The sequence below is a fragment of the Epinephelus moara genome, chromosome 22 (assembly GCF_006386435.1).
Source record: "Epinephelus moara isolate mb chromosome 22, YSFRI_EMoa_1.0, whole genome shotgun sequence".
Classification (NCBI taxonomy): Eukaryota; Metazoa; Chordata; class Actinopteri; order Perciformes; family Serranidae; genus Epinephelus; species Epinephelus moara.
Genome location: NC_065527.1, coordinates 1,166,063 through 1,180,096, shown reverse-complemented (window position 1 = coordinate 1,180,096; position 14,034 = coordinate 1,166,063). Strand labels below are relative to the sequence as shown.

Genomic DNA, 14,034 nt, shown 5'->3' with positions numbered 1-14,034 from the left:
AAAACATGACTTTGACCTCCGTCCTCATCTGGACTCTCCTCTGCTGCTGCTTCACAGGTAAAGTCCAGAGAATCAAACTCCTCTCCTCTATCAACATCCGTCCCTCTGAAATGAAGACCACAAAACCATGACGCTGCTTTATGTTTTTGTCTCTGTATCCTCAGAGTCCAGAGGTCAGGTCACAGTGACTCAGCCTGGAGCAGTGAGCTCTGCTCTGGGAGGATCCGTCACCATCAGCTGTAGGACCAGTCATGATGTTCCAAGCTGTAGCAGTGCTTACTGTTTAAACTGGTATCAACATAAAGGTGGAGAAACTCCTGAAGTGCTCATATATGACACAGATATCAGAGAATCAGGGACACCAGATCGTTTTTCAGGCAGTGGATCAAACTCTGACTTCACTCTGACCATCAGTGGAGTTCAGGCTGAAGATGCAGCAGTTTACTACTGTCAGAGTTATCACTATATCAACAGTCAGGATGTGTTCACACAGTGAAAAAGCGTCGTACAAAAACTTCCCTCAGTCAGACTGAACAGAAACTGAAGTGACTGCTGCAGCTGGAAGCTACTGCAGAGACTGATACACTTCACTGAGGACACACACACACACACACACACACACACACACACACACACTGAGCATATCTGGCATCACTTCATTTACACCATCGAAATAAGAAAAAATAAGCTTCTATGCGGATGATGTCCTATTATTTAGCACAAAATCTGGATCCCTTCCTTCAGTTATTAATCAGATCAGAAGGTAGTGCAGATTGTCAGGCGCCTCTGAATCCAATTTTAAATGTTAATCAAATCTTCTGTTTGGAACCTGCAGTCAACTTAAATCAGTCCACCTCAAGCAGCTGAAAGTTTCCTCAGATGAAGGGAACAGTTTCGATGAAGATGCCCAATCAGACCATTAAACTCACAACAACAGCAGAGTCAGCTCCACTGATGTAGAGACACAAACCAACTTAACAACATGTGAAACACAAAAGTCTCCAAATTTCCATTGAATTCTAAGGACACAGAAACTCCACATGTCACTTAAGAAACCGTGACTATCTAAAGGTAGAACATTGTTTTTGGACACATAGAGTCGACTCTTTCACAGGTCCACAGTGTTGGACAAGATCCAACAGGGGTGCAGAATAAATACAATAAAGTTCATTCATGAACCATTTTCCCAAGATAAGATTTTATAAAAATCCAAGATCCATCCTCTCCATGGTCACATTCACAAAGAGCTGAAGCTGTCCGTTCTACTGATAATATATCCATAAAGTCTTTAAGCAATTATTTATATTAAAACAATTTGATTTGTGTGATTTCCGTTTCATCATAATGATACATTTAACTGACATTAAAGCTCGAGCAGTGATGCACTGTGTGAGCTTTGACTGTATATTTTCTATCCTTGTGCCTCAGAGGCAGACTGATGGACACCAAGGTATTTTCACATCCAGGATAGAAGACAAGCTTAACATCACCTTGTCCCAAAAACATGTCACTGGGGAGCAATGCCACAACAGATGCATGAGTGATCCTGCCTCACCACAGCCATGCCAACATAAATATGAAAGGGAGTGATCATTTTTTTGTAATCTGCATGGTGTAACATACACCTCGCTGTGCACCATTTTTATCTGTAAAAATTTGTATGGAGCACATTTGGATACCATAGTTATGTTTCTCAGGACAGACTCCCACTGGGCTGAGGTCAGGGATACACCCAAGTCCCTCTGCTACTGATGTCTGATGGAAGCTTGGCTGTCTGAAGAGGCGAGGCACAATAACCCAAACACTGTCAAAACTTGTCGCCTTCCCAAGGTGATCTGACTCAGTTTATAATCAAGTTCTCTGTTGAGCCCCGTGGACATATTCGTTGAGATGAGTGACCTTAAGTTTGATCTTAACTGTAGGTATGACAGAAATTCAGCATCTGTTAAATTATACAACTTTTTCATCTTGTTAAAGGGTACCATGTCCCCATCCTTCACAATCTGCCCCAGTTCATTTAAACCACGGCACTGACACATATTGTTTGTCACTGGTCTGCCTCCAGCAGATCATTATAAGGATTTTACATTTCCGGGGTGAAACCATTGCTCTGATAGACAGGCTTATCATCTTCAGATAAAATCTTCTCTTTGATCCATATCCAACTGCCAACATCACTCTTGCATGTAAAGGCTCATGACAAAGGAAATCTAACCTTATGAACCAAATAATATCAATGAATATGTGGTATTGCTAATCCACCACTTCTTCTTGGTCTCATCAATCTTTTCTGACTGATTCTGGGTTTCTTGTCACTCCACAAGAAACCTGTAAGTATCTTATTAATTTTTTTAAACCAATGAGGGGGGAATTTAAGTGCTATAGCTGAAATCAGAAATGATAATCTTGGTAAAATATTTATTGTAATAACCTCTGCTCTACCCCATCATGAAATGGTAAAGATGATAACTGATATTAGCTGATGAAAGTTCACCTAGTGAGACAAGATTATCTCTGCCTGACAGATAAGGACTGAATCACAGAGGGCAACATGTCTCTGCAGTCAATGTATATATACTGTAATCTACTCTACAAATGGCAGCACTTGAATCCTAAAGGGATATGATTCAAAGTTTCTTATTATCCATAGTGATTCTCAGATATTTTACAACACTGAGAATGTTTGGTCCAGTGTTGTGATGATCTGAAAAGATAAAATTAACGTAGGTGTTTAACAACTAGTTTTTCAATTTCAATTTCTGGTAAATTTTAAGCACAATAATTTTTGTAATTTTTAGTTAAGTGTGTAAAAAATTGTCTTGGCTCATTTATGTCATCTGTATTCATTGAATTAATGTTGTTTCATGTTGCCTTATTGGCAAGATCTGCAAAAAAATAGGTTTTTAACAAGGCAAAAAGAAGGAAAGTTTTTCATTCTTTAAAAGCAGTAAATTTGCTATTATTCTACAACGACAAATGTCCCAGCAGTGAGGAGGAAACAGCCTGATATGTTGAGGACAGCTCCAGTTGACTGACTCTGTGTGTTTGCATATGTGTCCTGCCTCTCTGCTCCCAGCCGTTAAGAGGCCAGTGTTGATCAGTGGCTGTCCAGGCCTTTCACAGCCACTGACACGCCGGCAGCACAATGATGATGTCACTGATTCTACTGCTGGCCACCCTGGGGCTCCTTGTTCAGGGTGAGACTCTCTTCTGTCTGAAAACTTTGCTTCAGGATGCAACCAGGTTCACCACAATGATGTTCTGCTCTGATGGAGAAACACTGAAACAAGCAGCATTTACCTTCTTCCATCTATTCTCCATGTTAAAGAAATGAGACTCTTCTGTTTGGATGTTGATCATCTTTCTCCAAGCTGGATCTGTCTCAATAACCCTTCTCCTCTTTGTCATGTTTTCAGATTTATCAGCATTAAGCACCCTGACTCAGTCTCCTGGATCTCAGTCTGTTGCTCCAGGACAAACTGTCTCAATCAGGTGTAGAAGCAATCCAAGTGTTAACAGCAATCTCCACTGGTACCTTCAGAAACCTGGAGAAGCTCCTAAACTCCTGATTTATAAAGCTACAAATCGTCAGTCTGGAGTTTCAGATCGTTTTAGTGGAAGTGGATCGAGGACTGACTTCACTCTGACCATCAGAGGAGTTCAGGCTGAAGATTCAGGAGTTTACTACTGTCAGGAGGGTAACAGCACACCGTTCACACAGTGATACAACGTCGTACAAAAACCTCCCTCAGCTGGAGAGGAACTGATCTGACTCAACAGCTGCACTGAAACTAAAACAACACAAGTTTTACTCAGAAAAAAAATGTAGTTAAGAATAATTGATGAGCAACATTTATAATCTTAATATACTGTATATAAAACATTATGTATATTTTATTTATTCAGGGTTTTAACATTCTGCTGCACATCAAAGCTAAACTCTGTTGAATAATGATTTCAATCCTTTGATAAGTTTAATTCATAGAGTATGACAACACATGAACACTAAAACTGTAAATATTATTTATTTTAAATCTTCTAATTTTTCATGGGCTCTAAATTACATAATTTAACATCTTTTTTTTTTTCATTTTGTGAAATGAATAATTATGTGTATAACATATTTCAAACATTCTCTGTGTTTTGTATTCCAGTACAAACATGTATTTTATAGTTAAAACCAAAAATGATTTATGGAGTATGTAAATCAGTCACATTTTAATTCTGTTCTTTTGTCATCTCTTTATTTCTCTTTGTGGTTCTTCAGCAGAAACAGGATGTAAATATTTCCCAGTTTAAATTTGTAGATCAAACTCATTTTATTTCTCTCTATGCAGACGATATACTGCTATTTATTTCAGATTTAACAAACACTTTTATGACTTTTTTAGTTTAATTCAAATAATAATGCATGTTCTTTGGAGACACCTGAAGTAATTACAATATTACAGTCCTTACTATAAAGACACTTCAGTAATGAGAGCTGATTGGATGATTTATCATTGAAATGTTCCTACCATGGGTTTTGTTCCAAAGCTTTATTATTACAGACAAATCTGTAATGACTATAGCAGAATAAGTTTAACAGTCATGAAGGCATTCATATCCATTGTGACAACAGATGATGGACTTATACTACTACCATCACTGTTTGTACTAATCAAACAATAATGAGGAGTTTTGTCTGAGTTTATGAACTCTTAAAATGTTCAGTAAAAATAGACCTATATCATATATTCTGAAACTTTCTTTCTGAATTCATCACAGAGAACTTACAGGATCTTTATCAGCTTATTTTTCCTCTGGATTTAATAAAGTTACTGTTACTATGAAGAGAANNNGCTGCTGCTGCTGCTGCTGCTGCCGTCCACCTTCCAGGCCAGACTCCAGTCTGAGGGGAAGCCCTTGTTGGCCAGGCACATGAGCGTGGCCTTCCCCTGCTGCAGCTCCTCTCTGGAGGGGGGCAGCACTGTTTATATCCGTCCAAGCACCATGGGCCCAGGTGCTTGCGATCCAGATAATGAATTGATCAGCTGTTTACCTCGGTAGAAAGACAACACAACACATGTAACCAATTACGTCATCACAACAGTACGACAACCTGCTGAACCAAGCCACGCAGCCAAGCAGGGGCCATCACACCCCCCCATAAAGACACAGCACAGCAGTACCACCAAAAATTTAACTGAATGAAAACCACAGAAAAATACTCATATACTAGCCTAATATTAATAGTAATACTAAAGGAAAATAAACAAAATTAACCTAGAATAGCCTATTAATGCTAATGAGAAAAGAAACACATAACCTCCATCCTACCCATGTCCTGCTCCTTTCCCACCTGTCCTCAGCAACCCCAGTACCTGGGAAGCAAATTAAGAAGACCTGCAGAGCAGCAACAGATCACAAACAGCATGAAATAACATTACAAACAATCACAGAAATGCCACGCAGCAACGCAAGCGCTCACAGCAGAGGAGCACGTGATAACGCGTCGGCAATAACATTATTGGTCCCCTTAATATGCCGAATATCCAGATCATAAGCCTGCAAAAACGGGGACCATCTCATTAGCCTCTGATTCGGGCATCTCAGTGAACAGAGGAAAGTTAGTGGGTTATGATCTGTAAAAACCACGAGCGGCGCACCCACATACACTTCAAATGTTGCAGTGCCCAAATCAACGCCAACGCTTCTTTCTCAATCACTGAATAGTTAAACTGGTGACGATTAAACTTTTGGGATAAAAAACTTACAGGTCTCACCACCCCCTGGTCATCCCCCTGCATCAGGACAGCGCCTGCTCCAACCTGGCTGGCATCAACCTGGAGCATCACCCCACACAATCACCACCCACAGCAGCCCATTTCCATCTCCGCAGCCAGCAGAACATGGTCAAATATTTCTTTAAGAGAGGAATCCTCTGACTGCTCCTGCAACAACTCACCTTGTGGCGCAGACAGTGGAAAAGAGTAGGTAATGTAGGTAATGATCAACCATATCAAAAGCTTTGGAAAGATCAATAAAAGTTGCACCAGTGAATTGGCCTTTATCAAAGGATGAGAGCACATCATTTGCAAATTTTAAAAGAGCTGTGGTGGTTGAAAAATTTGCTCTGAAATCTGATTAGCATGGTGATAAAATTTTGTACAAATGAATGTACTGTGATTATTGAATAAAAAATAGTTTTTCAAAGATTTTTGCAATAGTACAAATAATAGAAATAGGTCGCTAATTATTCACATCTGATGAGACTCCACCTTTGAAAAGAGGAATGACTCTGGCACATTTCCAAATTTGAGGCATTGAAAAGGTAGATAGAGACAAATTAAACAAATCAGTAAGGGGATACATTATAACATGAGCGGCAAGTTTAACAAATGTGGCTCCCAAACCATCTGGACCTGCACTAGTGTTTTCTTTCAACTGACATATAGCATGAAAAACATCAAAAGGCAAGATTTTTTTGAAAGAAAAAGAATAGTTAGGAGGAGAAGATTTAAAGGAGGCAGCAATACCATGGAAATTAAAGTAATGGGAACCACAGATAGAAGAGAAATGTTGATTAAAAGCATGTGAAATAAGTAAAGGATCAGAAATAATTTCATTATTAACTTGTATCTGGTTTATGGGATTTTTATTTTTATTAAGAATTCGGTTCAGCTGATTCCAAAACTGCCTAGGATTATGAAAGTCCAATTTAAAGAGTCCAAGAGAGGAGGTTCTTCATAAACCAGAAGAACAGTATTTGTACTAAAATGTGGACCAGAGGTTAAGCCATCACTTCAGAATCAACAACACACAAAATGACCATCAGGGACACACAAAGACTTTATATCAGTAGATTTAGTAGCCTTTATTAAGTTTTTTTTTTCTCCTCAACCTATTTCTTGAAAATTTTCCCGAGGGATTGGAGCACAGCCAACGCCTCGACAGATTAAATTTAAAAAAAACAAACAAAAAAACAGTCAAGCAAGTGGCTATCACTGCAAAAAGCGCAGAAAAGGCCTGAGTGTGTCTAACCCTTATATATGTTCTGAGACTCTAAGGAGCTCAGGTTTCATCTACTTTTCTGACAACTTCAGCATATACAGTCTAGAAGAGATGACATTTGTGTGGAAACTATAAAAGTGATTACATGAGATCATATTTAATGTGCAATAAAATGAATGACTATAAAATCATAAAAGTGCATAATAACATTGTGGTTATATAAGCTTATATGGTAATAAAACAAAACAAGTGATTCCACGTATATAAAATAAAAACTGATTATATAGGCATGTTATTTATTTAATATATAATTTCCCCCTGCAACCCCTCCTCTGCTTCAGTATCATGAAACCTTTACTCCCTGCACAGCAGCGGAAAGGTTTCTCTCCTGTGTAAATTCTCATATGCGACTCCATCTGTGACCCCTGCCAAAATCTTTTCCCACCTTGAAGCAGCTGAACAGATTCTCTCCAGTGTGGTAACATGTTTGTCTTTACAGATTGGTCTTGGTGCAAAATTTTTTCACTCACGCAAGGCAGCTGAATCGTTTGTCTCCAGCACTACATCTTCAGGCACTGACAGGTGCGTCATCATTTTTCATTTAGTTAAACCTGACTGAGGTTTTCTGCTCTCCTTCCAATCATCACTGTCATCAGTATCAAGGTCAGAGTAGTCTCCAGTCTTATCACCAGTATGTGGTTGTAATTGTGGATCTGGATTTGAATTCCTGGCTGGTTGTGGTCCTCCACAGTCCTCTCCATCAGCTTCTTTTTCCATCTGTTGCACTGAGCTGCTGTCTGAAGGCTCCACCTCTCTGATCTCCTTAGTTTGAATTTGACTTTGTTTGAGTTTGCAGCTGGATGGTTTCTCTCCTGTGTGGATTATCATGTGTGCCTTTAAACTTCGTTTGTGTCCAAAAGATTTTTTACAAGATAAGCAGCTGAATGGTTTCTCTCCTGTATGAGTCCTAATGTGTGTCTCCAGTTGTGACTTGATACAAAATCTTTTCCCACACTCAGAGCAGCTGAAACATTTCTCTCCTGTATGCATCCTCATGTGTTGCGTCATCTGCCACTTGGCACAAAATTGTTTCCCACACTCGGAACAGCTGAATGGTTTCTCTCTTGTATGTATTGCTATGTGTCTCTCCAGATGTGCCTTGAAACCAAATGTTTTCTCACACTTGTAGCAGCTGAAACGTCTCTCTCCTGTATGAGTTCTCATGTGTCTCCGTAAATTTCCAGTTTTTGTAAAAGACATCTTACAGACTGAGCAACTGAAAGGTTTTTCTCCAGTATGAGATCTCATGTGTATTGTAAGACCTGACTTCATGTCAAATCTTTTTCCGCACTCAGAGCAGCTGAATCGTTTTTCACGAACTCTACGTTTTAAATTACGGACAGGGACTTTATAATTTTTCAGGGAGTATAAACCTGACTGAGGTTCTCTGGTCTTCGTCCAGTCATCATCAGTCTCAGGGTCAAAAGAGTCACCAGGCTTGTCATGAGTATCTGGATCTGAGTTCTTGGCTGGTTGTGGTCCTCCACAGTCCTCCCCATCAACTTCTCTTTCCATCTGTTGAGTTGAGCCGCTGGCTGGAGGCTCCACCTCTCTGTACTCCTCGGTTTGATGAAGCTGTGACGACTGATGACCGACACACTGATGGTTTCTCATCTGATAAAGTGCGGTGGATCTTCCCTCTTCTGTGTGGCGAGTCAGTTGTACCTTCTGTATATAGCTTTTACCACAATCTGAGAGGCTAGTTTTTTCTTCTGTGTGGATGGCCATGTGATCAGATAAGTTGTCCTTGCGATGAAAACGTTTACCACACATTGAGCAACTAAACGGTTTCTCTCCCGTATGAGTCATCATGTGTCTTTTAAGATTCCACCTGACACTGAATCTTTTCTTACACACAGAGCAGCTGAATAGTTTCTCTTCAGCACTACAACTTGAATCGCTGGTGAGTAGGTCATCATTTTCCAGAGAGTTTAAACCTGACTGAGGTTCTCTGGTCTCGGTCCAATCATCACTGTCTTCAGTCTCAGCTTCAGAAGAGTCTCCGGTTTCATCATCAGTATCTGGATGTGAGTTCCTGTCTGGTCCTGGTCCTCCACAGTGGTGTCCCTCAGACTGAGGTTTCTCTTCATCATCTTCACTCTTCACAGGGACAGGAGTGAATGTGAACTTGGTGATATCAGCCTCCTCCAGCCCTTGAAGCTGCTCTCCCTCCTGACTGCTCCAGAGTTCCTGCTCTTCCTCTTTAATGTGTGGGGGCTCTGGGTCCTCCTGGTCCACACTGGAGCTCCACTCCTGCTGCTCAGGGGGAACCTCTTCTTTAACCACCAACAGCTGCCGGACATCTGCACCAAAAAGGAAACACACAAACACACATTGAGACAAACTGTGATTTCATGGGTACCAAAATCCAGTAATAACCGTAGTATTGATAAACTCTGACATCATCAGTTATTTGATCTGTTCTTTTTAAAGTTTTGGTGTAGTTTCTAATCGCGCTGCAGCCCCTCCTCCGCCGACCTCCTTGAGATACAAATGGAGTCAAGTCACAAGCAGCAGAGCAGAGAGGCCATGGTGGAAACAAAGTGAAGATGACTCACAGATTATTTGAGCTGACGATCACTACGCTCATTACAGTACATAAGTGCAATAAAACACTTAATTAATACACATATTTAATAAGCATAAACATAAAGTAAGCAATATCTAATGTGCTCTGTCCACAGTCTCTTATCCACCGCCACTTTTGAGGGCTTACGTGCGGGAAAGTCAAAGAATTGATATGTTATGACCATTTATAAGGTCTGACAAACAAGCAGTATCAGTTCAAAAACGTGTCACACCTACAAGCCTTCCCATAGAAACACATTCAAGGGGCTTCCCGTCACTTAGGCTGCTGTTCTTTAGATAACCAGTTCTGGGAAAAATTGCTTCTGCTCACATACCCAAATTTATGTGTACAGGCTTATATTTGGAACAGTCCTTTAATGCCTTTCACACAAAACTGCTGCACAGCAAAGATGGCAAATATGATCAAACTGTTCATTTTAACCAGTATGACATGAAAATTCGGGTTGCGTCACATAACGCCGAGGCCTGCGTGTTGGGCACAGTGCTGGAGATAAGTCACGTCATTTTTAGCTAAACAGGACTTGGAAAGTCTAAATTCATTGCACTGTGATTTTAATGGGGCTGGTGAATCCACCACTGACCTCACTTCCAAAATCATGCAAGGAAGGATCCCAGGGGGAGGGGCTATCCTCTGGAAAAATAAATATGGCTCTCTGTTTAAAGTGGTTAGATTGGATATGGATTGGGCTATTGGCTTAGAGTTTGAGTGCAGTGACACCAAGTTCATCATCTTGAACATATATCCACCTTATGAATGTTATCAGAATGAGGCTCAACATCTCAGTAGATTAGCCTTTGTTAGCCCCTTTATTCAAGATAATGCCTCCACCTATATTTATGTTGGAGGAGACTTGAACGCTGATATTTCTGCTAAAAATTCACCTAATACACTTCTGTTCTGATGGTGGGTTAATACTCTCTAGCAAGGTGCTTATGCCTGCCAACAGTTACACTTACATCAGAGAAACATAGCATACCACTTCATGGCTTGATCATTGTATTTGCACAGCTGACGCACATGCCTCTCTGGATGCCATGGATATTTACTATGATGATGCCTTTGCAGATCACATACCCTGTTCTATATCACTCAATGTAGAAAAGCTACCAATGATGACAACAGTGGTAAATAGCACGGGTATGAGGAAACTGGAGTGGTCTCATTTAACCAATGAAGATGTTCTGAAATATATTTCTCTACTGCCTAGAGATGCAATAAGATGTGGTAATGTGAACTGTAGTTACCCACAAAGTAGTATTGATTTATGTGTTTTACATGAGTCTATTGTGAAGTCGCTTCATATCTCTAGTAAGCCTTTTTATAAGCTATAATATAATATCCAGCCTGGCTGGAATGGCAGAGCTCCATGCTGAAGCTTGAGCAGCATTTAAAGCATGGGTAGCCTCAGGTAGAGACAAGGGCCTCTTTTTGGACAGAAGAAATGGGCAAATGCAAATTTTAAATATGCTCTTATTAAAAGGAATGAAAATTCTATGAGATCTGACTCATTGGCTAAAAAGTTGCAAAATAATAGTTATAATGATCTCTGGACCGATCTGTTTTATTAGTGCCTGTTATTAAGGACAAAGCTGGCAAAATAAATAGCATGGAAAACTACAGGCCTATAGCCTTAGCAAGTGTTCTGTCTAAAGTGCTAGGCAACAGCAACATGGACGCTACTGTTGACGTCCAGAAGCCACCAAGGCTAAGAACTTAGCAAGCTAGTGAGCGAGTTACGTTATGCAGGTAATGCAAAGGCAAACTGTCGAATGTAAAAGATGAGGCCGCTCAATATAATCCTCAGAGCACATCAGCAGGACACAGCAACACTGTCAAAGAAATGGAAAGATTGGCCACTTTTCATTCGGACAGTGTTAGCACATTGCAACACCAGGTGAGCCGTCTGTGGAAGTGGAAGTGACAGTCCTGTGACAGGCTGTGGGTGGAAGGAAACCCTTTTTCCCTGTGGAAACTGGTTTTCACTTTAATCACTGCTTTGTCCGCTTTACTCCTTTTTTTTCTAATAAGGACAAAGCTCTACTAACAGCGGCACAAAAATTACAGCACCACTAGTGTTCTAAACTAAACCAAGACATGAAATAACCTTAGTGTTTGAACTACATGGCAATTATTAGGGACTACAACAGTAGTATGCCACCCACACCTTGGAGGTTACTGAACCAATGCCTCCTAAAAGGTCGGCCCAGGATGCAGCAGAATCCAAGGACTGTAGCACACCAAGGTTGCCTGAAACTACAACCCCCGCCACTACCAGTGATGTCAGCACTGCAGGTGTCTCTACTGCACCCCCCACAGAGCAGCTACAGCCATCGGAACATGTAAGTGCCACGTGTGGGTTACTCATCTACATCTCCCTGCTACAGACCCTAGCAGAAACAAAAGCTCCCCCAGCAGTGGTACAGACCTATTACGATCATCACTGTCAAGGAAATGCATCATATCACCACGCACACCTGTCATTAGGTGGCGGTGACTGGGAAAGCCACGCACGTGAGAATCCAAAGGTCCACCTGGACAGAGGGGCTGGACTTAACCATCAAGCAGAGACAATGGAAGCAATAAAAAACCAGACACAACAGATTTTGTTTGCAGTAGAGGAAGACCCAGTGACAGCCGTGGAAAAGGTGATGCATCTGTATTCCAGTGATGATGAATGGCATCTAGAAGTATGGAACGAGCGGGGTGAACTGAGATGGCGTACAATACAACAAAAACAGTGGAATCCCGAGGCGGATTATCCCCATCTAACAATGCCAACAACTGACATCCTGCTGCAGCAAAATTCAGAAAAATGCAAACCCCCCAGTAAACGTGGCATCAAGGGCACGGAGGAATATTAGGCCTTTAGTTTTTCAGCTGAAAAGCTGATTCGCGACAGACTTTCCTCAACCTGAGGTACGAACAAGTGACCCGCTCTCTGAAGAAGGTAGCCTCCAGTGATAACCTTTATTTGGTAAGAGTGCCTACACCACTCACATGGTCCCATGTGAGCACCCCTGCACCCTGTCCCCTAAAGGCAATGCAACTCAGCCGCCCGAGCAATAATGACAGCAAAAGGTGGTTTGGGTTCGGATGGTCTATTCATGTGCTGGAATTTGTTATTTATGTTACAACGCCTGAACGAAACACAGACTCCGCTCCAACTGAGTGTGGGTACAGTGCCGTGCTGCGCTGCTGTGCGAGCGGCGTGTTTGACTGTGCGTAATAGCAGCCTTTGATGGTCATTTACACACTGTCCATAACAATAGCTATGTCAGGTAACAAACCGCACCGGGCTCAGGTCGGGTTCGGACTTAAAAATCACAAAGTCTGTCGTGTTCGGGCCGGGCTCGGTTATAACTGTCTCAGACTCGGGTCGAGTTCGGTCAGGAAAATGCGGCCTGAGCTGTGCTCTAATGTGTGCACACATGTCTGAGTGTGTGTGTCTGAGTGTGTGTGTGTCTCCTCTGCTCTCTGTATCGCGCATGGCGGAGTTCCACCCCAATGCGCGATACAGAGAGCAGAGGAGAAGGCGCGACCATGTAGAGACAGAAATGACATGCCGTCATGTAAATGAGATAAATAACATGAGGCTGTTTAGTTAGTGTAATGAAAGGACAAGGTATAGACCTGTTCAATAAGAAAGGTAACCTTACATTACTTCTGTTGTGATCTGGAGCTATACAGAAAATACAATTAAATAAAATTAACTTGACCTTCAAGGGAGCCCCCCCCCCACCCCCTAATATAATGGTAGGGGAAACACTGGATATGTACAGTCAGGTCACCCTGACCCAATCAGTAGCGGAAAAGAAACTAAAAAGGCATTAAGGCAAGTGATGACTCTCCTGTTTTGTACGTCAGTGATGAAGGGAACTTTTACCTACTTTTTTCTTTTACACAGGTAAATAAATTCCTGGTAATAAAAGTTCCTGGAAATGCTGGTGGAAATGGGGCTTTTGTGTCAAAAAATAAATAAATAAAAACTTGGGAAATACAAACACAAAAACAAACATGTATGTGTAACCTGAGGGCTGGAAACAGCGTCCAACTGTCTCTGTTGCTCGTTCTCCTCTTTTGAACAAGAGACTTTCTATTAACTTTTTTTCTGCCTTTTTTAAAATGTTTTTGGACATTTCATTCACATGAACTACTCATCAGCCTGGTGAGATGTCACAGTCACTGCTGTCACTACTATGAACTAAATGATAGGGACGAATAGACCTGCTCTGTGTTTATAACCACAGAAGAAGAAGACACTATCCTGCTCTGTGTTTATAACCACAGAAGAAGAAGACACTAACCAGCTCTGTGTTTATAACCACAGAAGAAGAAGACACTAACCTGCTCTGTGTTAATAACCACAGAAGAAGACACTAACCTGCTCTGTG

At 41.2% G+C, this 14,034-nt stretch overlaps 1 protein-coding gene and 2 gene segments (V, D, J or C); all 3 read left to right on the top strand.

Annotated features, from left to right (window-relative positions):
• LOC126384481 (Ig kappa chain V region 3381-like) overlaps positions 1-511 on the top strand; it is a 20,301-nt gene extending 19,790 nt beyond the window's left edge. Inside the window, 1 exon segment of the V gene segment in view lies at positions 366-511. Within this exon segment, the coding sequence occupies positions 366-496 (131 nt within the window).
• LOC126384396 (oocyte zinc finger protein XlCOF6-like) overlaps positions 1-14,034 on the top strand; it is a 164,070-nt gene that overhangs the window by 5,335 nt on the left and 144,701 nt on the right. The gene's annotated exons all lie outside the window — the stretch shown is intronic.
• On the top strand, positions 3,062-3,724 carry LOC126384493 (Ig kappa chain V-III region PC 3741/TEPC 111-like). The segment is given in 2 exon segments: positions 3,062-3,197; positions 3,417-3,724. Coding segments are annotated over 2 exon segments (360 nt in total).